The sequence below is a fragment of the Pseudophryne corroboree genome, chromosome 12, assembly GCF_028390025.1.
Source record: "Pseudophryne corroboree isolate aPseCor3 chromosome 12, aPseCor3.hap2, whole genome shotgun sequence".
Taxonomy (NCBI): domain Eukaryota; kingdom Metazoa; phylum Chordata; class Amphibia; order Anura; family Myobatrachidae; genus Pseudophryne; species Pseudophryne corroboree.
The window spans coordinates 26,274,798-26,298,669 of record NC_086455.1 but is presented as its reverse complement, the minus strand read 5'-3'; the positions used below and the strand labels follow the sequence as shown (position 1 = coordinate 26,298,669).

Below are 23,872 nucleotides of genomic sequence, written 5' to 3'. Positions count from 1 at the left end.
GAATCCGGATCCTTCTGAGAAAGGATAGCCCCTACTCCAACCTCCGAGGCATCAACCTCAACAATGAAAGGCAATTCTGGGTTGGGATGTCTAAGGACAGGGGCTGAGACAAAGGCTTGTTTCAAGGCCTGAAAAGATAACTCAGCTTCACGTGACCAATTGGTAGGATCTGCTCCCTTCTTAGTCAGTGCCACAATGGGAGCAACTAGGTCAGAGAAAGAGTGAATAAATCTTCTATAGTAGTTCGCAAACCCTAAAAAGCGCTGAATTGCTTTTAAGTTGGTGGGTTGCGCCCAACTAAGGATGGCTTGGAGCTTCTTTGGTTCCATACGGAATCCCCGAGGGGAAATAATGTACCCTAAAAAGGATACCTCCGTGACATGAAATTCACACTTCTCCAGCTTGGCATATAGGTGATTTTCACGTAATTTCTTTAGAACCTGACGCACCTGGGTAACATGTTGTTCTACAGAGTCAGAATATATCAAAATATCGTCTAAGTAGACTACAACGAATCTTCCAAGAAATTCACGGAGCACATCGTTAATGAGATCCTGGAAAACTGCCGGAGCGTTAGACAGGCCAAATGGCATAACCAGATACTCATAGTGGCCTGACTGAGTACTGAATGCCGTTTTCCACTCATCCCCTGACTTGATTCTGATGAGGTTATATGCTCCTCTCAGGTCAATCTTAGAAAAAATCACAGCCGAACGTAGCTGATCAAAGAGGACAGAGATCAGCGGCAGAGGGTAAGTATTCTTTACTGAGATTTTATTCAAAGCTCTAAAGTCAATGCAGGGTCTGAGTGAACCATACTTCTTCTCTACGAAGAAGAAACCTGCACTTAAAGGGGATTTAGATGGCCTGATAAATCCTTTCCCAAGGCTTTCTTTCACATACTCATTCATGGCCACAGTTTCAGGACCAGACAATGCATATAACCTTCCTTTAGGCAACGTGGCACCAGGAATTAGCTCAATGGCACAATCATAAGGCCTATGGGGAGGCAGAATATCCGCATTGCCCTTGGAAAATACATCAACAAAATCCTGGTATTCCCCAGGAATGGGTGCGGGAACGGCGGCAGCTACTCGGATAGGAAGCGTAATACATTCTTTATTACAGATGGTACCCCATTGTAAGATCTCCCCCGACTGCCAATCAATGATGGGATTATGAAAGGCCAGCCATGGGTGACCCAGAACCACAGGAACTGCTGGACAATGGGTAAGGAAAAACTCAATCTTTTCAGAATGCAGAGCTCCTACCGAGAGTAAAACAGGAGGTGTGCATAGAGAAATAACCCCATTGGACAAGGGACTCCCATCTAAACCATGCATGGTGACACACCTACCCAAGGTTAACTGAGGAATACCTAAGGCCTTGGCCCATGTTAAATCCATAAAGTTCCCTGCAGCTCCACTGTCCACAAAAGCAGAGACCGAGGAACAGAGGCTGCCAAAGGAAACTTTAGCAGGAACTAACAGTGAATTATTTGAGGAGATAAGCTGCAGACCAAAGTGAACCCCCTCACAACTCACTTGGTCAGGAAGTTTCCCGACTTGTTCGGACAACTACGGGCAAAATGTCCCTTACCTCCACTGTATAAACAAAGACCAGAATTTTGCCTCCTGGTTCTTTCTTCAGGAGACAATTTGGAAAGACCTATCTGCATAGGCTCCTCCATGTCTACAGGAATGGAAAGAACACAAGGAGTAGACCCGACAGATGCCCCTTTTTCAGCCCTCCGCTCTCTGAGCCGACGATCTATCTTAATAGAGAGCTCCATGAGTTTATCGAGAGTCCCAGGAGCGGGATACTGAAGGAGACTGTCTTTTATAGATTCAGATAAGCCGAGGCGAAACTGACTGCGTAGGGCTGGGTCATTCCATCCACAGTCGTTCGACCAACGGCGAAACTCCGTACAATAACTCTCTGCGGGATTCCTACCCTGTCTAAGAGCACGCAACTGACTCTCAGCGGACGCCTCTCTATCAGGGTCGTCATACAATAGCCCTAAAGATTTTAAAAAGGCGTCTACAGACGATAAGGCCGGATCGTCTGTCTTTAAACCAAAAGCCCAGGTCTGAGGATCCCCCTGAAGCAGAGAAATAATAATTCCAACCCGCTGAGCCTCCGTACCTGGGGAGACTGGTCTTAAACGAAAATAAAGTTTACAAGACTCTTTAAAATTAAAAAACTGTTTTCTATCCCCAGAAAAACGGTCAGGCAGATGCATTTTTGGTTCAGGGATGACCCTCGGGGAAGTCCGTAACAGATCTTCCTGTGACCTCACCCGGAGGGACAGATCCTGAACCATCTGAGTAAGTTCTTGAATCTGACTAACTAGAAACTGGCCAGGATTTGGCCCAACACCGGCGGGATTCATGAGGCCGACAAAATCTCCCAACTGAATAAGTGAAAAAAAAGATTAACTCCTGTTAATTTAAATTTTTTTTTTTTTTTGTCTGGCCGGTGATAATGTTATGATTCCCGTACTCCAGACCAGAGGTGATCTTATGGCAGAGGTCTGAGTACTGGGAAGATATGCTGGTTGTGGGAGCAGGAGAGCCTAGTAACCCCTGGCGCCCTAACTCCGTTGTCTCGCCCGTGTTATCAGAAATCCCCTGCGAGACTATGGTTGCTTGAGCCCATGGCAGCCGCGTTCGAAGGGCGGATTATGTCTGCCCAACCCCGATGCCCCCGCAGGTCTTAATGGGAGACAAAGGGAAATCCGAGACAGGGTGATAACAAGGGGCCCTCTGACTAAGCAACCAGGCCAGGGGTTACAAGCTAACTAACTTAAACCAAAGGTATGTGCGGACTAGCCGCCAGGGAAAAGGACAACCAAAGATCCACTGATCCGTTACTCCTATCCAGCACCGCTGGATACCAGAGTGGATCTGTGGGAGCGGAATCCTCCGCAAAAGCTCCAGAACACAAATAAACTAAATAATAAACAGTAAGCGGACAAGCCGCAACACACGGCTGCGCCGCGACTCACGAACACCACAGGATGTTAAAGGTGCTCGGTCAGACTCCAGGAATAGATGACAAACTTCCGAGTACAGGATCACTGAGGACAGGAACAACCGGATTGAGCAGGACTGGAAACTCTCTGTAGCTGACACAGGCAAACAGGAAGCTATCACCGGCGTCTGTAAGAAGTCCTGAGAGTGCCTTTATTCAGGAACCCTCCAATCAGGATCCAGACAAGGTAATCTCAGGTAATGCCGTGCAGCTTGCATGCTGCACGGCCAGCACACCAAAATATAATTAGAACAGACCCAGCAACGGGGAACGCGGCCGAACGTGGCGTCCCCGTTGCTAAGGTCAGAGCGGCTCCGTGCGCCCGGCGTCTAGCGTTGCCAGGGAGCCGGCGGCTGTACGCGCACGGCGTCCCTGGTTGCTAGGCGCCGGGCCGCACCGACGAGCGGACCCCGGCGCCTAACAGGCTGGTTCAGGTGAAACGCTGACACCACCTTAGGGAGAAATTGGGGACGAGTCCTCAATTCTGCCCTATCCATATGGAAAATCAGATAAGGGCTTTTACATGATAAAGCCACCAATTCTGACACTCGCCTGGCTGAAGCCAAGGCCAATAACATGACCACTTTCCACGTGAGATATTTCAGATCCACGGTATTTAGTGGCTCAAACCAATGTGATTTTAAGAAACTCAACATCACGTTGAGATCCCAAGGTGCCACAGGAGGCACAAACGGGGGCTGAATATGCAGCACTCCTTTCACAATGTCTGAACTTCAGGTACTGAAGCTAGTTCTTTTTGAAAGAAAATCGACAGAGCCGAGATCTGTACTTTAATGGAGCCTAGTTTTAGGCCCATATTCACTCCTGCTTGCAGGAAATGCAGAAATCGACCTAGTTGAAATTCCTTTTGTTGGGGCCTTTTTGGCCTCGCACCATGCAACATATTTTCGCCATATGCGGTGATAATGCTTTGCTGTAACATCTTTCCTGGCTTTAATAAGCGTAGGAATGACTTCTTCCGGAATACCCTTTTCCTTCAGGATCCGGCGTTCAATCGTCATGCCGTCAAACGCAGCCGCGGTAAGTCTTGGAACAGACAGGGCCCCTGCTGACGCAGGTCCTGTCTGAGCGGCAGAGGCCATGGGTCCTCTGATATCAGTTTCTGAAGTTCCGGGTACCAAGCCCTTCTTGGCCAATCCGGAACCACGAGTATCGTTCTTACTTTTTGCCATCTTATTATTCTCAGTACCTTTGGTATGAGAGGCAGAGGAGGGAACACATAAACCGACTAGTACACCCACGGTGTCACTAGAGCGTCCACAGCTATCGCCTGAGGGTCCCTTGACCTGGCGCAATATCTCTTTAGCTTTTTGTTGAGGCGGGACGCCATCATGTCCACCTGTGGCCTTTCCCAACGGTTTACCAACAGCAGGAAGACTTCTGGATGAAGTCCCCACTCTCCCGGGTGTAGGTCGTGTCTGCTGAGGAAGTCTGCTTCCCAGTTGTCCACTCCCGGAATGAACACTGCTGACAGTGCTAGTACGTGATTTTCCGCCCATCGGAGAATCCTTGTGGCTTCTGCCATTGCCATCCTGCTTCTTGTGCCGCCCTGTCGGTTCACATGGGCGACTGCCGTGAGGTTGTCTGACTGTATCAGTACCGGCTGATTTTGAAGCAGGGGCCTTGCCTGACTTAGGGCATTGTAAATGTCCCTCAGTTCCAGAATTTATATGTAGGGAAGTCTCCTGACTTGACCATAGGCCCTGGAAGTTTCTTCCCTGTGTGACTGCTCCCCAGCCTCGAAGGCTGGCATCCGTGGTCACCTGGACCCAGTCCTGTATGCCGAAACTGCGGCCCTCTAGAAGATGAGCACCCTGCAGCCACCACAGTAGAGACACCCTGGTCCTTGGAGACAGGGTTATCATTTGATGCATTTGAAGATGCGATCCCGACCACTTATCCAAGAGGTCCCACTGGAAAGTCCTCGCATGGAACCTGCCGAATGGAATTGCTTCGTATGAAGCCACCATTTTTCCCAGGACTCGTGTGCAACGATGCACCGATACCCTTTTAGGTTTTAGGAGGTCTCTGACTAGAGATGACAGCTCCTTGGCTTTCTCCTGCGGGAGAAACACTTTTTTCTGTTCTGTGTCCAAAATCATCCCCAGGAACAGTAAGCGAGTGGAAGGAACCAGCTGTGACTTAGGAATGTTCAGAATCCAGCCATGCTGTTGTAGCACCTCCTGAGATAGTGCTACTCCGACCAGTAACTGCTCCCTGGACCTTGCCTTTATAAGGAGATCGTCCAAGTATGGGATAAATAAAAACTCCCTTTTTATGAAGGAGTATCATTATTTCTGCCATTACCTTGGTAAACACCCTCGGTGCCGTGGACAGTCCAAACGGTAGTATCTGGAATTGGTAATGGCAATCCTGTACCACAATCTGAGGTACTCCTGGTGAGGAAGGTAAATAGGGACATGCAGGTAAGCATCCTTGATGTCCAGGGATACCATGTAATCCCCCTCGTCCAGGCTTGCAATAACCGCCCTGAGCGATTCCATCTTGAACTTTGTTATGTAAGTGTTCAAGGATTTCCATTTTAAAATGGGTCTCACCGAACCGGCTGGTTTCGGTACCACGAACAGTGTGGAATAGTAACCCCGTCCTTGTTGAAGTAGGGGCACCTTGACTATCACCTGCTGGGAATACAGCTTGTGAATTGCCTCTAGCACAGCCTCCCTGCCTGAGGGAGTTGTCGGCAAGGCAGATTTGAGTAAACGGCGGGGGGGAGACGCCTCGACTTCCAGCTTGTATCCCTGAGATATTACTTGAAGGATCCAGGGATCCACCTGTGAGCGAGCCCACTGATCGCTGAAATTTTTGAGGCGGCCCCCCACCGTACCTGGCTACGCCTGTGGAGCCCCCGCGTCATGCGGTGTACTCAGAGGAAGCAGGGGAAGAATTTTGATTCTGGGAACTGGCTGCTGGTGCAGCTTTTTTCCTCTTCCCTCGTTTGACCCGCCTGCTTTTTTGAAGCCGAAAGGACTGTACCTGATAATACAGTGCTTTTCTTAGGCTGTGAGGAAACCTGAGGTAAAATATTTTCATCCCAGCTGTAGCTGTGGATACGAGGTCCCAGAGACCATCCCCAACCAATTCCTCACCCTTATAAGGCTCTATGTGCCTTTCAAAGTCAGCATCACCTGTCCAGTGTCGGGTCTCCAATACCCTCCTGACAGAATGGACATTGCAATAATTCAGGATGCCAGCCGGCAAAATATTCCTCTGTGCATCCCTCATATATAAGACGACGTCTTATGTTCGCAAAATAGTATCCCTGTTTGAAAGGGGTACAGACCACGCTGCAGCAGACTGCAGGTCTCAGTCTAGTACCTGAGTGTGTAAATACAGACTTCAGGATAGCCTCCTGCTATTTATCAGCAGGTACCTTCAAAGTGGCCGTATCCTAAGACGGCAGTGCCACCTTGACAAACGTGTGAACGCCTTATCCACCCTAGGGGATATCTCCCAGCGTAACTTATCCTCTGGCGGGAAAGGGTACGCCATCAGTAACTTGTTAGAAATTACCAGTTTCTTATCGGGGAAACCCACGCTTTTTCACACTTCATTCACTCATTTGATGGGGGAACAAAACACTGCCTGCTTTTTCTCCCCACACATAAAACCCTTTTTTTTTTTTTTTTAGTGGTACTTGGGTTAATGTCAGAAATGTGTAACACATTTTATATTGCCGGGATCATGTAACGGATGTTCCTAGTGGATTGTGTACATGTCTCAACCTCGTCGACACTGGAGTCAGACTCCGTGTCGACATCTGTGTCTGCCATCTGAGGGAGCGTTGATGGCCTTTGAGACGCCTGGGCAGGCGCAGGCTGAGAAGCCGGCTGTCCCATAGCTGTTACGTCATCCAGCCTTTTATGTAAGGAGTTGACACTGTCGGTTAATACCTTCCACCTATCCATCCACTCTGGTGTCGGCCCACAGGGGCGACATCTCATTTATCGGCATCTGCTCCGCCTCCACATAAGTCTCCTCATCAAACATGTCGACACAGCCGTACCGACACACCGCACACACACAAGGAATGCTCCAATGAGGACAGGACCCACAAAAGCCCTTTGGGGGGACAGAGTGAGAGTATGCCAGCACACACCAGAGCGCTATATAATGCAGGGACTAACTGAGTTATGTCCCCTATAGCTGCTTTTATATAATTTATACTGCGCCTAAATTTAGTGCCCCCCCTCTCTGTTTTAACCCTGCTCTGTAGTGTAGACTGCAGGGGAGAGCCAGGGAGCTTCCTTCCATCGGATCTGTGAAGGAGAAATGGCGCCAGTGTGCTGCAGGAGATAGCTCCGCCCCTTTTCCGCGGACTATTCTCCCGCTTTTTTCTGGATTCTGGCAGGGGTATTTTCCACATATATAGCCTCTGGGGCTATATATTGTGGTATTTTTGCCAGCCAAGGTGTTATTATTGCTTCTCAGGGCGCCACCCCCCAGCGCCCTGCACCCTCAGTGACCGGAGTGTGAAGTGTGTATGAGGAGCAATGGCGCACAGCTGCAGTGCTGTGCGCTACCTTGGTGAAGACTGATGCCTTCTGCCGCCGATTTTCTGGACTTCTTCTTGCTTCTGGCTCTGTAAGGGGGACGGCGGCGCGGCTCCGCCCCGAACACCAAGGACTGGGCCTGCGGTCGATCGCTATGAAGCTAATGGTGTCCAGTAGCCTAAGAAGCCCAATCCGGCTGCAAGCAGGCGAGTTCGCTTCTTCTCCCCTTAGTCCCTCGCTGCAGTGAGCCTGTTGCCAGCAGGTCTCACTGAAAATAAAAAACCTAAATCTATACTTTCTTTCTAAGGGCTCAGGAGAGCCCCTAGTGTGCATCCAACCTCGGCCGGGCACAAGATCTAACTGAGGCTTGGAGGAGGGTCATAGTGGGAGGAGCCAGTGCACACCAGGTAGTCATAAATCTTTCTAGAGTGCCCAGCCTCCTTCGGAGCCCGCTATTCCCCATGGTCCTTACGGAGTTCCCAGCATCCACTAGGACGTTAGAGAAAAGATAGACAAATGGGTTTTTTTTAATGTTTTTTTTTAAATGTAACATGTTTTTGGACTATTTCATACCTTCTCTATCCATGTCAGCATAGAGTTGGTTATAAACCTTGTGGCGAGCGCAGCGAGCCCGAAACGTGGCAAGCGAAGCGAGCCCCGCGATGGCATGTCTTTCTTCAATTGGGGGTCCCTGATGACAAAGCTATCCACACAAACCACAAAAATGCAAAAAACATGATGACTACCTTTTTTTATGTCGACCATTTTCATGTCGACCATTTTCATGTCGACCTTTTGACACCGTCGACCTTTTGATCCTATGGACCTTTTGTACTGTCTACCTTTTTCATGTCGACCTTTTGACCCTACCGACCTAATGTCTGTCTAACATATGGTGTCTATCTATTGACTGTCTAACTAGACACTATCTTTTATACCACACCCGTTCTCCACACCGCATAGGACATTGTGCTTGTACCCCTGACACCCACTGTCTCTCCCTGTCACCCACTGCCTACCCCTATCGCTCTCTAACTTTCCTTGCATTCCACTGTCACTGTCTGCCTCCCCTTGCCTTACATTGTCACCCTCTGCCTCTCCCTGTCACCCACTGCCTACCCCTATCGCTCTCTAACTTTCCTTGCATTCCACTGTCACTGTCTGCCTCCCCTTGCCTTACGTTGTCACCCTCTGCCTCTCCCTGTCACCACTGCGCAGTACAATAGCTGGTTCCAAACCCAGAAGCAAAGTGCTATCAGTAGTTTATACTTTGCATCTAACCCTTCACCAGGCAGAGCTTTTTCAGATGCTCTTTCCTAGCACCCCAAATTTGGTAAATACATGCGAAAATATTTTTTTTCACATTCACGTTGGGGCATAATTATCATATCAAATCTGAATTGAAAATGCAGACTGTAATAAATGCCCCAAAATGAGGCTTTGTGCCAGGGCTGTTTCTAGCCAATTTGGCTCCAAGTGCGAGCAGTAAAAACTATTTTGTGTGCGTGCTCCCGGTGAGGGGGCGTGGCCTCGTTAAAATGGGTGTGGTCTCGCTAACATGGGCTTGGTCTCCCAGGAAAAGACTACCTTACACGCCAGTTTTTTAACCTGCAAAAACAGTCCTCGGGCCATTACAAGAAAAAAACAAAAACATTCCACCATATCAAGCCCCACAGTAATGCCCCTTTGGTCCATATTATGCCCCCTTCACCATAGAAATACCTTCTGTTTTTTGGGGAACCATCTGTATTTTTGTGATATGAAACTTTTTCGTGACTCTGAAAAAAATAAGGAATAAAAATTACATTTGTACTTTAGCAGAAATAAAGAAAACAAAACTGAGTAACTTTTCAAAATCTAAACTCATTAAAACCACTACAATCACCACAGAAACTATGAGAATATAGTTGTGTTATCGTCACACTAAAACAATAAAAGGACAAACAATATTATTCTGATTAGTAAATATTAATAAGGTTATTTACTATATGCGAAATACATTGGGGGTCATTCCGAGTTGTTCGCTCGCAAGCGGATTTTAGCAGATTTGCTCATGCTAAGCCGCCGCCTACTGGGAGTGAATCTTAGCATCTTAAAATTGCGAACGATGTATTCGCAATATTGCGATTACACACCTCGTAGCAGTTTCTGAGTAGCTCCAGACTTACTCGGCTTCTGCGATCAGTTCAGTGCTTGTCGTTCCTGGTTTGACGTCACAAACACACCCAGCGTTCGCCCAGACACTCCCCCGTTTCTCCGGCCACTCCCCCGTTTTTCCCAGAAACGGTAGCGTTTTTTCCCACACGCCCATAAAACGGCCTGTTTCCGCCCAGTAACACCCATTTCCTGTCAATCACATTACGATCGCCAGAACGAAGAAAAAGCCGTGAGTAAAATTCCTAAGTGCATAGCAAATTTACTTGGCGCAGTCGCAGTGCGGACATTGCGCATGCGCATTAAGCGGAAAATCGCTGCGATGCGAAGATTTTTACAGAGCGAACAACTCGGAATGAGCCCCCATATGTTCACGGAAACCTCCATCAGTCACTGAGGACATAGGGGTCTATGTACTAAACTTGGGAGAAAGATAAAGTGGACAGTGATAAAGTACCAACCAACCAGCTCCTAGCTGTCATTTTTCAAACACAGCCATGGCAATTAGGAGCTGATTGGCTGGTACTTTAAATGTTTCCAAGACTTATGCCTAGATTTATGAAGCCTTGGAGAGTGAAAAATTGCACAGTGATAAAGTACCAACCAATCAGCTCTTAACTGCCATGTCACAGGCTGTGTTTGAAAAATGACAGGTAGGAGCTGATTGGTTGGTACTTTATCTCAGTCCACTTTATTTCTCTCCAAGGCTTAGTAAATAGACCCCTATGTCATCATGTTTGGTATCCAGTATGATGGCCACTATCTCCACTAATTTTTCTCTTACTCCATAGAGGTTTGCAGTAAAATTAGGGGCTATGGGGGTCATCGTGACCCATTCGCTCGCTGCTTTTTGTCGCAGCCGAGCAAACGGGTCCCTACTGTACATGTACCGGCGCATGCCAGACGGCCGAAGGCTGTAGCAGGGCTGCAAATGCCGCCATTTCGTGGGAGCGGTCCGGCCAACGCAGGCGTGGCCGGACCAAACGGGGGGCGGGCCGCAGCGGCTGCGTGACGTAATACGCAGCCGCTGCGGGCCGGTGAGCAATGAGTAGCTCCCGGCCAGCACGCTAAAGCTGCGCTGGCTGGGAGCTATTCTTGAAATGCAAAGGCATCACCACTGTGCGATGCCTTTGCACTTCTGCAGGGGGGCCGTAACTGACATGTGGGGCGGGATAGCCCTGTTCTGGGCGTCCCCCCGCATGTCAGTGTGAATGATCGTAGCTGTGCTAAATTTAGCACAGCTACGATCAACTCGGAATGACCCCCTATTTACTGTTGCTGTTTTTCGCAGTTGGCCAATGTTTAATGATCTGCGAGTGTGCAGGAACCATACTGCACACGTGCAGATCTAGGGAAGAGATGTCGCTCACAGTGCCCCAAAAGCTGCAGCATGGTTGTCATGCTGATGGCGTTAGGGGGTGGTTACAGACAGTGTTACTGAAAATGGGGGCATGTCGGATGCAACTTCACTGGCTCTGGCAGCGTGATATTACTGGACTTCAATGGGTAACCTGAAGGATACTCGGGATGTCCAGTGTTCACGCAGTTCATCTTCGAATGCAGCTGCAGATCAGAGAGATCAGCAGTGGGCGTAGTTTTACTTAAGACGCCTCCTGCGGCTTTACCATAATTTCACACAGCCGCTGTATACAAAGATGCATCGGCTGTGCATTAGCGTCTCCCCCTGAATCAGCCCCATAGCAGAGACTGGCTAGTGTTAGTAGACGGTAATGGGGTTGATTCTGAGCTGCACAGATATCTGTTCACAGGCGCAAATGGAGAGTTACTGAATACAGTGCATGCACAGATGCAAATTAAGGCATTTCTGCTCACAGGTATGTGCGCCCTATTCTGAGCTGGATAGAACTTGCTCGGATCTGTCTTTCTATGAAATAGGGCATTCTGAGGCACAGAGTGAGCAGTGACAATGATATGTACCAAAAGCTCTGTGCTACTCCGAGTGGTGCAGAGGGAAGAGAAGCCAGGGCCCAATACATGCTTGTATCCAATGTCTATATTTTTGCAAATGAGCGATTATCGAAGACTGCGCACGCGCCAAGGTACCTTTGCAATTGCGATCACAGTGAGGATTTCATCACAGAGTGACTGACGAGAAGTGCCCGTTTGGGGGTGATAACGGGGAGTGTCAGCAAAAACACAGGCTTGTTATGGCTACTTTCGGGCTGCGATCATGTATGTAGAGAAACATGGCGCCAGCGTCGCTACTGCTGCAGCTAGTCTGCAGAGCCAAAGGGCTATCCTAGCAGTCGAGGTTTTTTGTTGTAGTGTATGAGCTGCGAATGAGTTTGCGTTGGCTCCAGTGGGCGTCCATCTTCTTTTCTGTACGGCAGCTTCACTTACGATGATAAGTGTCTCCATAGCAAGTGCGTACAAACATGACTTAGGCCACCAGCTGTAAACGTGCAGAAGTGAATACCGTCTGACGAGACTCGCAGCAAATAATGTAATGTTGAAATCAGTATATTACACCTTTAACGCGTACCAGTTAAATATACACAGCAAGCCTCATTTATAAAGCTCCCCTGGGGCATATTCAGAGTTAGGAGCAAAGAAAAAACAGGAACAATTTTGTACCAGGGCAAAACCATGTTGCACATCAGACGGCAGATTTGGGTCAAGTTAAAAAAAATGGGACCCCCCTGGGTTAGCGTCACTATACTGCCTGAGAACATCTGTGAACTTTTTTCCGAACATTAAGTAAACTAATTTAACACTACTTCGTACACTTTTTAACACTTGGTGGGAAGGGAAGGGGTGACAGATAAAGAGGTCTATTCATTAAGCAGTGAAAATGGTGTAGAAGTGAGCAGTGGAGAAGTTGCCCATGGCAACCAATCAGCATTGAAGTAACATCTATCATTTGCATACTATACAATTGTACAGAGCAGCTGATTGGTTGCCGTGGGCAAATTCTCCACATGCTCACTTCTCCACTCTTTTCACTGCTTCATGAACAGACCCCAAAGTACCAGCCAATCAGCATTCAAATGCCATGTTACGGGCTGTGTTTGAAAAATGACAGAGCTGATTGGTTGGTACTTTATCGCTCCCCACTTTATAACTCTCCAAGGCTTAGTACATCTCCACCATAACTGTTACTTTGTACTAATGTAACACTTTTCTCTATCTTGTTTTCCTTTCTAATTTAACACTTTCCAGTGTCCTCACTGTTTGAAGGATACAGCTGTGTGTGTGACAGGAGCTGTGCTGTGTGTGTGACAGGAAGCTGTGCTGTGTGTGTGTGTGACAGGAGCTGTGCTGTGTGTGTGTGTGACAGGAGCTGTGCTGTATGTGTGACAGGAGCTGTGCTGTGTGTGTGTGTGACAGGAGCTGTGCTGTGTGTGTGTGACAGGAGCTGTGTGTGTGTGTGTGTGACAGGAGCTGTGCTGTGTGTGTGACAGGAGCTGTGCTGTGTGTGTGACAGGAGCTGTGCTGTATGTGTGACAGGAGCTGTATGTGTGACAGGAGCTGTGCTGTATGTGTGACAGGAGCTGTGCTGTTGTGCGACAGGAGCTGTGCTGTGTGTGTGTGACAGGAGCTGTGCTGTATGTGTGACAGGAGCTGTATGTGTGACAGGAGCTGTGCTGTGTGTGTGACAGGAGCTGTGCTGTGTGTGTGTGTGACAGGAGCTGTGCTGTATGTGTGACAGGAGCTGTGCTGTGTGTGTGTGTGTGTGTGTGTGTGACAGGAGCTGTGCTGTGTGTGTGACAGGAGCTGTATGTGTGACAGGAGCTGTGCTGTATGTGTGACAGGAGCTGTGCTGTGTGTGTGTGACAGGAGCTGTGCTGTATGTGTGACAGGAGCTGTGCTGTGTGTGTGTGTGACAGGAGCTGTGCTGTATGTGTGACAGGAGCTGTGCTGTGTGTGTGTGTGTGTGTGACAGGAGCTGTGCTGTGTGTGTGACAGGAGCTGTATGTGTGACAGGAGCTGTGCTGTATGTGTGACAGGAGCTGTGCTGTGTGTGTGTGACAGGAGCTGTGCTGTATGTGTGACAGGAGCTGTGCTGTGTGTGTGTGTGACAGGAGCTGTGCTGTATGTGTGACAGGAGCTGTGCTGTGTGTGTGACAGGAGCTGTGCTGTGTGTGTGACAGGAGCTGTGCTGTGTGTGTGACAGGAGCTGTGCTGTGTGTGTGACAGGAGCTGTGCTGTATGTGTGACAGGAGCTGTGCTGTATGTGTGACAGGAGCTGTGCTGTATGTGTGACAGGAGCTGTGCTGTATGTGTGACAGGAGCTGTGCTGTGTGTGTGACAGGAAGCTGTGCTGTGTGTGTGACAGGAGCTGTGCTGTGTGTGTGTGTGACAGGAGCTGTGCTGTGTGTGTGTGACAGGAGCTGTGCTGTGTGTGTGTGTGACAGGAGCTGTGCTGTGTGTGTGTGACAGGAGCTGTGCTGTGTGTGTGTGACAGGAGCTGTGCTGTGTGTGTGACAGGAGCTGTGCTGTGTGTGTGACAGGAGCTGTGCTGTGTGTGTGACAGGAGCTGTGCTGTGTGTGTGACAGGAGCTGTGCTGTATGTGTGACAGGAGCTGTGCTGTATGTGTGACAGGAGCTGTGCTGTATGTGTGACAGGAGCTGTGCTGTATGTGTGACAGGAGCTGTGCTGTGTGTGTGACAGGAAGCTGTGCTGTGTGTGTGACAGGAGCTGTGCTGTGTGTGTGTGTGACAGGAGCTGTGCTGTGTGTGTGTGACAGGAGCTGTGCTGTGTGTGTGTGTGACAGGAGCTGTGCTGTGTGTGTGTGACAGGAGCTGTGCTGTGTGTGTGTGACAGGAGCTGTGCTGTGTGTGTGACAGGAAGCTGTGCTGTGTGTGTGACAGGAGCTGTGCTGTGTGTGTGTGTGACATGAGCTGTGCTGTGTGTGTGTGTGACAGGAGCTGTGCTGTGTGTGTGTGACAGGAGCTGTGCTGTGTGTGTGTGACAGGAGCTGTGCTGTATGTGTGACAGGAGCTGTGCTGTATGTGTGACAGGAGCTGTGCTGTATGTGTGACAGGAGCTGTGCTGTGTGTGTGACAGGAAGCTGTGCTGTGTGTGTGACAGGAGCTGTGCTGTGTGTGTGTGTGACAGGAGCTGTGCTGTGTGTGTGTGACAGGAGCTGTGCTGTGTGTGTGTGACAGGAGCTGTGCTGTGTGTGTGACAGGAAGCTGTGCTGTGTGTGTGACAGGAAGCTGTGCTGTGTGTGTGACAGGAGCTGTGCTGTGTGTGTGTGTGTGTGTGTGTGTGCAGGGGTGTATCTACCTATTGGCCAGGATGGCACTCGCCAGGGGCGCCAGGCAAGGAGGGGGCGCCGCCTGGCTGTGCCACCCGCGGCCAAATAATAGAAAAGCAGTACTGTCAGACTGTACCTGGTGAGAGTCTGTTACTGCTGGAGCGGCGCTGGTGTCCGGCAGCACCGCACTTGTAATCAGACTCAAAATAAACTACAGCTCCCAGCTAACTATAGTTTATTGTGAGTCTGATTACAAATGCGGTGCTGCCGGACACTAGTCTGATCACTAGTGTAGTGCGGTGCTGACGGACACCGGCGCCGCGCCGGCAGTAACAGACTGTCACCAGGTATACAGCAATTGTTATATAGCACAGTGCTATAGATATATTTGTTGTTGAAGATAATAAAAAAGTGTCAGTGTTTGGGAGAAGGGACTGTAGAATCTGGAAATCTACACGATTTTTATGCATGTTAGATGTAAGTAAGTAAGCGAAAACTTTAACTTGTTGAGTGTAATAAAGAAAATACATATTTTACCTATTTCAAGGCCATGTTCAAGGAAACGTATATCAGATAATTGTTTAATTGATAATTTTATCTTGGAAGTGATGGCACCCTGATGTTTTTTCTAACAGGAAGTACTTCTACCATCCAACTAATGGTGTTTGGTTAATGGCTGGGTCCATTTGAGGCTCATCTCACTGCTGCAGTAGCGGATCTTGCCACGGGCACCCTCCGGAAGGCGCCGCACCATGGCAAGATCTGCTGCTGCTGTGCCCCCACGCTGCCCGCTCTGTCCTGCTGCCGCTGCCCCCCGCTGTGAAGGGAACTAGATGCATAGTGTCTAGTTTCCCTTCGTGGAGAGGACCTTTGCTGTGCGGTGCGCGATGACGTCATCGCACACCGCACATCATTTCAGCGGCGCTACTACTGTACAGGGGGTTTACTGACCACACCCCCTGTATGAAGCCACGCCCCCTATTGCCCGCCCGGGACGCTGAAAGCCCTCGAACCGGCCCTGCTCATTGGCATTTCATTCAGGATGCAGTCAAGATGCCGGCGTTTGGCATCCCAGCGATCGGAAAGCTGGCGCCAGCATCCCGAAACTGCCCAGAATGCTGATGCTGGCATCCCAACATAGATAGCGATGCAGAATGGCAAAATCCGGATTGAGTTGGTGCCATAGTCTGTACTGGCAAGCCACGTGGGAGGGTTAGGGTTAGGCTGCGAGGGCGGGAGGGCTAGTGTTAGGCTGCAGGGAGGGAGATTAGGAAGGGTGGGTTAGAGTTAGGCACCACTGAAGAAGCTTTTGGGGGAGGGGGGCAGGTTAAGGTCAGGCTGTGGGAAAGGTGGGTTAGGGGGGAGGGATGGTGTAACGTGAATACGAGACACTTCTGTGCGGTGTAATATGAATGAGGGACACTACTGTGTAGCATAATTTGAATTGGAAGTACTATTGTGTCCACGCCCTTCCCCCACAAGGCCATGCCCCATTTCCAATACTCACACCTTATTCCAAATGTGTGGGGGGGGGGGGCGCCAGCCCCTTACTTTGCCAGGGGCGCTCGGACCTCTAGATACACCTCTGTGTGTGTGACAGGAGCTGTGCTGTGTGTGTGTGACAGGAGCTGTGCTGTGTGTGTGTGTGTGTGTGTGTGTGTGTGTGTGTGTGTGTCTGACAGGAGCTGTGCTGTGTGTGTGACAGGAAGCTGTGGTGTGTGTGTGTGTGTGTGTGTGTGTGTGTGTGTGTGTGTGTGTGTGTGTGTGTGTGTGTGTGTGTCAGGAGCTGTGCTGTGTGTGTGACAGGAAGCTGCCCGACTCTGACTGACTGAACTTAAAGACCGCCCCCAAGTGTTCCCGCCTTTTTACACAGCAGTTGCAGCTGTGCCAATGCGACAGCTGTTGAGTCAAGCACAATCCTTTCTGCCACCATTGGAAAGAAGACATGTGAGGCATGTCCGCAGTGCAGGTCCTCAGCAGACATATCCTCCAGACAGTAGGGATTCATTTAAGAAGGAATGAGATGATACAGAAAAGATGCTAAGGGGCCGATCGAATTGTTTAAGTGTGCTTACCGACAGCAATTCAATTGTGTTGAAGTATGGGTGTGCATGCTGCCTGCACTGACATTTCTGCTCCCAGACCCCCGAGCTGCGTGCAATTGCGTGCAGCACTTAAAGTCAGGTTTAGGGGCCTATTTATCGCCTGCCACCCGGTCGACCACATTTTTGCTACTTTGAACAATCTCAGCTTTGACATTTGCAAGGTCACAAAGGAACCCAAGGTAACTTCTAAGCAACTGAAGGCCTTACCCACATTAGCTAATGTTAATGTTCATGAGTCCACCATCGGTAGGACACTGAACAACAATGGTGTGCATGGTAGGATTTCAAGGAGAAAGCCGCTGCTCTCCAGAAAGAACATTGTTGCCTATCTGTAGTTTTCTAAAGATCACCTGGACAAGCCAGAAGACTATTGGAACAATGTTTAATGGACAGATGAAAAGAAACTAGAGATTTTTGGTTTAAATGAGAAACTAGAGATTTTTGGTTTAAATGAGAACACGGCATACCAGCATATAAACCTCATACCATCTGTGAAACACGGCGGTGGTATCATGGTTTGGGCCTGTTTTGCTGCATCTGGCCCAGAACGACTTGCCATCATAGATAGGACCACGAATTCTGAATGATACCAGAATATTCTAAAGGAAAATATCAAGACATCTGTCCATGAACTGCATCTCAAGAGAATGTGGATCATGCAGCAAGACAACGACCCAAAGCACACAAGTCTTTTGAACAGAGAATGGCTAAAGAAGAATAAATGTAAAGTATTGGAATGGCCAAGTCAAAGTCCTGACCTTAATCCAATCGAAATGTTGTGGAAGGACCTGAAACAAGCAGTTCATGAGAAGAAACCCGCCAACATAGCAGAGTTGAAGCTGTTTTGTATGGGGGAGTGGGGGAAAATTTCTCCAAGCCGATGTTCAGGACTAATCAACAATTACCGGAAAAGTTTACATGCAGTTATTGCTGCACAATGCGGTCATACCAGATACTGACAGCAAAGGTTCACATACCTTGAACAAGTTTATGGATGTATTGAAACGGTTATGCTAACCCAGCGGGTCCCATATTCTGAACTTGAACTGGCAGATTTAAATTGAGCAGATGGATTTACAGAGGGGGGAGGGCGTGCCCAGCTCAGTTCTAAATTTCAGTGTAAAAACAAAGCAACATGCAAAAGCGGCCTATATTTTACCTGCATGCAAAAGTAACCAACAAATGCATTTGCACCCCTTTCATTGCTGCATTGAAAAGTGCTAGGCTGTCCATTATTCATCTCCCAACCCCCTCCTACCAGCGACAATTCCGTACCAATCGTGGCACCAGGACACAGTCCTCAAGTAGGGACTGCACCACTAAAATCCAGATATTTGGAGGTAGGTGTACAGCTCCAAAACGTGCCATATCCAGGATTTATTTTGTTTCAATAATCTTGGTCCGCAAAAGAAATTCTAATTTTTGTACAGCTGTGTAATAGTAGGCGCACTGGATATACAGTATACACAGTTGCTATGAATAGTGTTATAGATAAGAGAGGACACATCTGCAAACTCTTAAGTGGACATGGGAAACATTATTTGAAAATGCAGGTAGCCATAGGGATCATTGTGACTTATAACCAATGCAGGGAAATGATCCCATTTGAGTGTTTATATCTCTGATTTATTTCATTTTTACTAAGTATATAACAGCTACATAATGGGTAGTGTTCCCGCCAGGAATTTTGCAGGGCAGGGCGCAGGTGTGTCGGGAGCAGCATGCCTTGCACCCGTCGAAGACGCATGCGCGCAAGAAAAGGGGGAGCGGATGGCCAGGGAGGGGTCACGACCCCGTCAGCATCACTAATGTGTATAGATGCCCCCCCCCCACTAATGGGGGTAAGATGTAATCAGGGAGATATCTAGACTCTTTAGGGAGATTGCTACACTCTTCAGAGAGTCGGGGAGATTACTACTATTTCAGGGAGTCTCCCGGACAATCAGGGAGAGTATGCCTAAAGGAATTCCGTACCCATTCACAATGTGAATCACATATACAATGGAATATGAAAATTGTCCAATTCGAGAATACAATCAATCAAACATACTTACTGGAATATCATCAAATACGATTTTTACTGAAAATCCTATAAAGGTTCTATAATATATTATTATGGGGTCCACTTATGTTTATATATGCACGCCAGCTCAAATAAAATTATTTTATAACCAGACAATTAACTCAGACGTTGTCTTTAAAAGTACAACAAAAAAGGTTTTCACTTGGATGTACAATTTCACAACTAGTGCTTCAATATAAACCAAAATACCTATAATTTATATATATATATATATATATATATATATATATGGTAGGTTCACATCAGTACCTCATGAAAAGACTTGTGAGACTCTCCAAACTTTGAATGGGATCTGCTAGGAGATGAAGCTCCTTCAAATAATCTGTCAATTCTGTCATCATAGCTGTAAGGGTTGGAGAGATCAGACATTTTGCAGGGAGATATAGGTCTTCAGATGAGATGCTCCGTTTCCACCTGTGCTGGCAGGGTTGCCTGAGACGCTACCTCGATTGCAGACGATGGCTCCTGCAATAGAAGCACATATGGGTTGCTATTAGGAAAATAGAGGGAGTGTCATGTTTCTATGGGGACTAAAACACTATCTGTCTTTACCTTATTGTTGTAGTAACATGTCACGGTGTATGATGCTGGTAACACTGATCTTCATTCACAAAATAAAAAAAGTATCATTTACTATTATATATTTATTACATGCCAGTCCTCTGTAGAACATGCTTGCTGCTATGAGACTATAAAGTGCAGGGAATCTTATCGTGCAACAGTTCAGGCCTACATTTTTCTTCAGGCTGAGGTAGCCCTCCCGTGTTGGCTGACATAGGTGGTCATTCCGAGTTGTTCGCTAGCTGCATTCGGTCGCTGTGCAGCGATGAGGCCAAAAAAAACGGCACTTCTGCGCATGAGTATGCGGCATAATGCACACGCGCGACGTACTATTACAACGGACGATGTAGTTTCACACAAGGTCTAGCAATGCTTTTCAGTCGCACTGGATGCCGCAGAGTGTTCGCCCAGCCACGCCTGCGTTTTTCCTGGCACTCCTGCGTTTTTTTCGAACACTCCCTGAAAACGGTCGGTTGACACCCAGAAACGCCCAGTTTCTGGGTGTCAACCGACCGTTTTCAGGGAGTGTTCGAAAAAAACGCAGGAGTGCCAGGAAAAACGCAGGCATGGCTGGGCGAACGCAGGGCGTGTTTGTGACGTCAAAACAGGAACTGAACAGTCTGAAGTGATCGCAAGCGCTGAGTAGGTATTGAGCTACTCTAAAACTACACGAAAAAAACTTTGTAGCCGCTCTGCGATCCTTTCGTTCGCACTTCTGCTAAGCTAAAATACACTCCCAGTGGGAGGAGGCTTAGCGTTTGCACGGCTGCTACAAACTGCGAGTGAGCGAACTCGGAATGACCCCCATAGCCCTATAGTCTAAGTAGCACTCTGTTGGGTCTGCGTATCTGAATAGCCACCTCCCAGTCACCTTCCATGCCCAGCTCATTTCCAATACATATCTGATACCGTACGTCTCAGTAGCACTGCGCCTCTGTGCGTGCACACTGTGTGACGCACGCAATTTGCCACCTGTTACTGACTAGCACTGCGTGTGGCGAGAATCAGGCCCTATTAGAGGAAACACATCAGAGTGCATTACCACTTTAACCCTTTATGACTGTGCTACAAATTTGCATGCGTCTGAAGATTACGGTCAGCCTCTATCCCAGACAACGCACGCCTATGTTATGTCAGGGAACATATAACATCTTTACAGCTACAGTGGCTGAGCTAATGCAGACTGTACCTGCCACCACATCCCCACCTCTGATAACACTTTGTATATTCAGGTCCATATACATTTGCATTCATACTTGGATCTAGAGGATTTTTTTTTATCTCTGTACATACAAAGTAAGGGTTAACATTAGCCAATACATGAGCATTATGCTGTATTTTTATAAGTATTGTCAATGCATATTCATTGCAATTACTTATTTATTTCAGTTAAATAAATAAGCTATTGGGGAAATAACGGCAGTAGGATCCAGATGGTAAGAATTCTGACAGATCCCAGAGGTAAGTAGTAGGGTTAGGGTCAGGCCCTAGGGGGAGGGTAAAGGTTAGGCTTCAGCCGTAGGGGAGGTTTATAGGCCCTACACACTGGCCGATTTTCTGAAAGATATGAACGATCTCGTTCATAAATGAACGAGAACTCGTTCATTTCTTTCAGTGTGGAGACTCCAGCGATGAACGATGCGCGGCCCCGCGCTCGTTCATCGCTGGTCTCCCGTCGGCTGTGCATGCAGGCCCATATGGACGATCTCGTCCATATTTGCCTGCACTTCAATGCAGCCGCGTGACGGGGGGAGTGAAGAAACTTCACTCCCCCCGTCACTGCCCCCCCCCGCCGCCGGGTCGCTCGTCGGCCGTATCGGCCGTCGGGCACCTCGGCGGCGCATCGGGAAATGAGTAGGGCCCATTAGGGTTAGGCTCAATGGGAGGGGGGGGGGGGGGGGAGCAGTCTTCTGACTGCTCAGGTTTTGTACCCACCCCAACCACTAATATGAATTAGCCAGTGCCTTGTATGGAGCTTCAGAGCATTGCTAACAGAATTATGTAAATGTATGCAGGAAAACTAGTGTATAAAATGTCATCCATAGTGGTGCTAGGAAAACGTCAGTGACGCCACATATCAAATACAGGGGAGGACACTTCTTGAACCCCTGGTGTTCACTTATACCCCTTTTACACCGCCAGTATATAACACGGGTTATTGCACATGAACGTGCATGACCCGTGTTGCTGGTTGGTGTAAAAGAGCCGAGTCGGAATGATCCGGGTCGAGTGACCCGGTTATTACAACTCAGGTAGTTTGCAGGGTTGAACACGTGTTGTGTAAACGGGAGCCGGGTCGCATCGACCAGGCTTCCCGTGTACAGTCAATGGGGCTAATTCAGTAAGGATGGCAGAAGCTGCTAATCAGCAGAATTTGGTTTCCTTTTGCTCGTACACTGGGGGCCGCCCAGTGCTGGGCAAGGCCACCCAGGATACTGACCGGCGCCTTCCCCCCCTTTGACAAGCAGAAATTGCGATCGCTTCGCAATTTCTGCTGGTCAGCAGAAATTAAAGATGACTCCTGCCGGCGCAGCTTAGAAGTCCCGGCGCCATTTTACCTGTCGCGGCGGCTGCTTGTGACGTCACGCAGCCGCCACGACCACTCCCTTGATACGCCCGCATTCGCGCCGCAATGCTCCATCTCCTCCCTGGAAATGGAGCATTGCCGCTCCCTCTCCCGCCCTGCGACCGCCTCTGCCTGAGACAGGCAGAGGCGAACGCATTTTCGGCAGCCCCCTGCAGAAAGTGCGGGCGCAAGCGCAGTACAGGCGCTGCGTATGCATCCGCGGGCCCACCGCAAAAATTCCAGTTGGATTGCGATTTGAGATCCAACCCGAATTAGCCCCAATGTACGGGCGGCACTTGGAGATCATGTGATCTCCAAGCACCGCCCACGCCGATTCATCTGCGACGTCACCAACTTGACAATATGCCGGGTTGGAGACGGCAGTGTAAAAGGTGCTTGAAGCGGGTCGCAGCTGGGTAGCACCTGTGTCCGGCTCCTGGCTGTGACCCGTGGTATTGGTATTAAAGCGGTAGTTGAGAATGGTCATGAACTGTAGAGCTATAAACAGATTATGGCGGGGGGAAGTCAATTAGCCGCTGTAATTAACTGTAGGCTAATTGATACCCAGGGCTATTCAATTAGTCCCCGAAGGCAGCCCGCACACACTTAGCAGGAATTGCTTTTATGTCTGAACAGACCCAGGAAGAAATCCCTGATAAACAGCGGGTTATTTTGTGTCCCTCCAGTGTTCACACATAGGTCTGGGAACTTTTCCTGGGTTCTATGTGCTAATGCCTGAAAACGGAGCAATTTAATGTGCGATAAAAAAGGGGTGTGATTGATGAGTCGCGGGCGTTAAAATTGAGGCTACCTCCCTTTTTCACCCCGGTTACATTAGCTAAGTGAATTCCCCTCTATGTCTTCAATTATTGACGCTGCTGTATGAGACTGATTTCAGCTTTGGGTAACAGGACATACACTGATTTGCTATAAATAGGGGAAATGTTTGATTACTTGACTGAATTGTCCGATCTCTGCAAGTACTTGGCTACTTTCCTAGAATGTCTGGGAAACCCCCACATTACTGGGAGCACTCCCTGATTTCTGGGAGAACAGTGAGCACTCCCCCATCACACCTCTCCTCTTCTGGTTCTCCCACAGGTTCCATAAATCAACAAATAAGAAGTAAATGTAATTACTTATTACAGCCAGACCTGCTCAGTGCATTGTCTGGCCCCATTGCTGTCTAAATTTGGCTAGGGGTCCAGCAATGTCAGCCAAGCCTCCTGGGTTCCTAGCCCAATTATCACTTGTGTAACGGGAGTGGTCCACGTCCTAATCGGAAGAGGCTCCTGTTCTGCTGGGGCATCCAGTAGAATAGGAATCCAGTGAGGGACTGGGTGACCCCACTTACACTCAAACCCTGTAGTAGCCACACACAATATACAGTTACACCACTGATTACGTTCCGTTTATAGAGGGTTGCACAATATACTTCCAGCTTATTTTGACTGTGGACTATTGTGTATTTAAAGCTAATATTGTATGTGTAAATACAGTTCTAGACATGGCACATTACATGGTCTGAATAAAGCAAGGTGTGGATGGAGGGCTAAAGCAGGCGTACAGTTCAACATTTATTTGCTCAAAATGCAGGACCACTAAACACAAATACA

At 48.5% G+C, this 23,872-nt stretch overlaps 1 protein-coding gene across 5 annotated transcripts in view; it reads right to left on the bottom strand.

Moving 5' to 3' along the window:
- LOC134980424 (coiled-coil domain-containing protein 170-like) overlaps positions 1-23,872 on the bottom strand; it is a 129,210-nt gene that overhangs the window by 103,351 nt on the left and 1,987 nt on the right. For 3 of the 5 annotated variants that reach the window (XM_063947237.1, XM_063947240.1, XM_063947239.1), the window contains exons 2-3: positions 19,379-19,594; positions 9,288-9,343 (exon numbers count right to left, since the gene is read on the bottom strand). In XM_063947237.1, coding sequence (XP_063803307.1) covers positions 9,288-9,343; positions 19,379-19,498 — 176 coding nt within the window. In that variant the 5' untranslated portion in view covers positions 19,499-19,594. Of the gene's footprint in view, positions 1-9,287; positions 9,344-16,448; positions 16,520-19,378; positions 19,595-19,681; positions 19,744-23,872 lie in introns of those variants that run through there. The other 2 variants (XM_063947238.1, XM_063947241.1) reach the window with 2 other exon arrangements.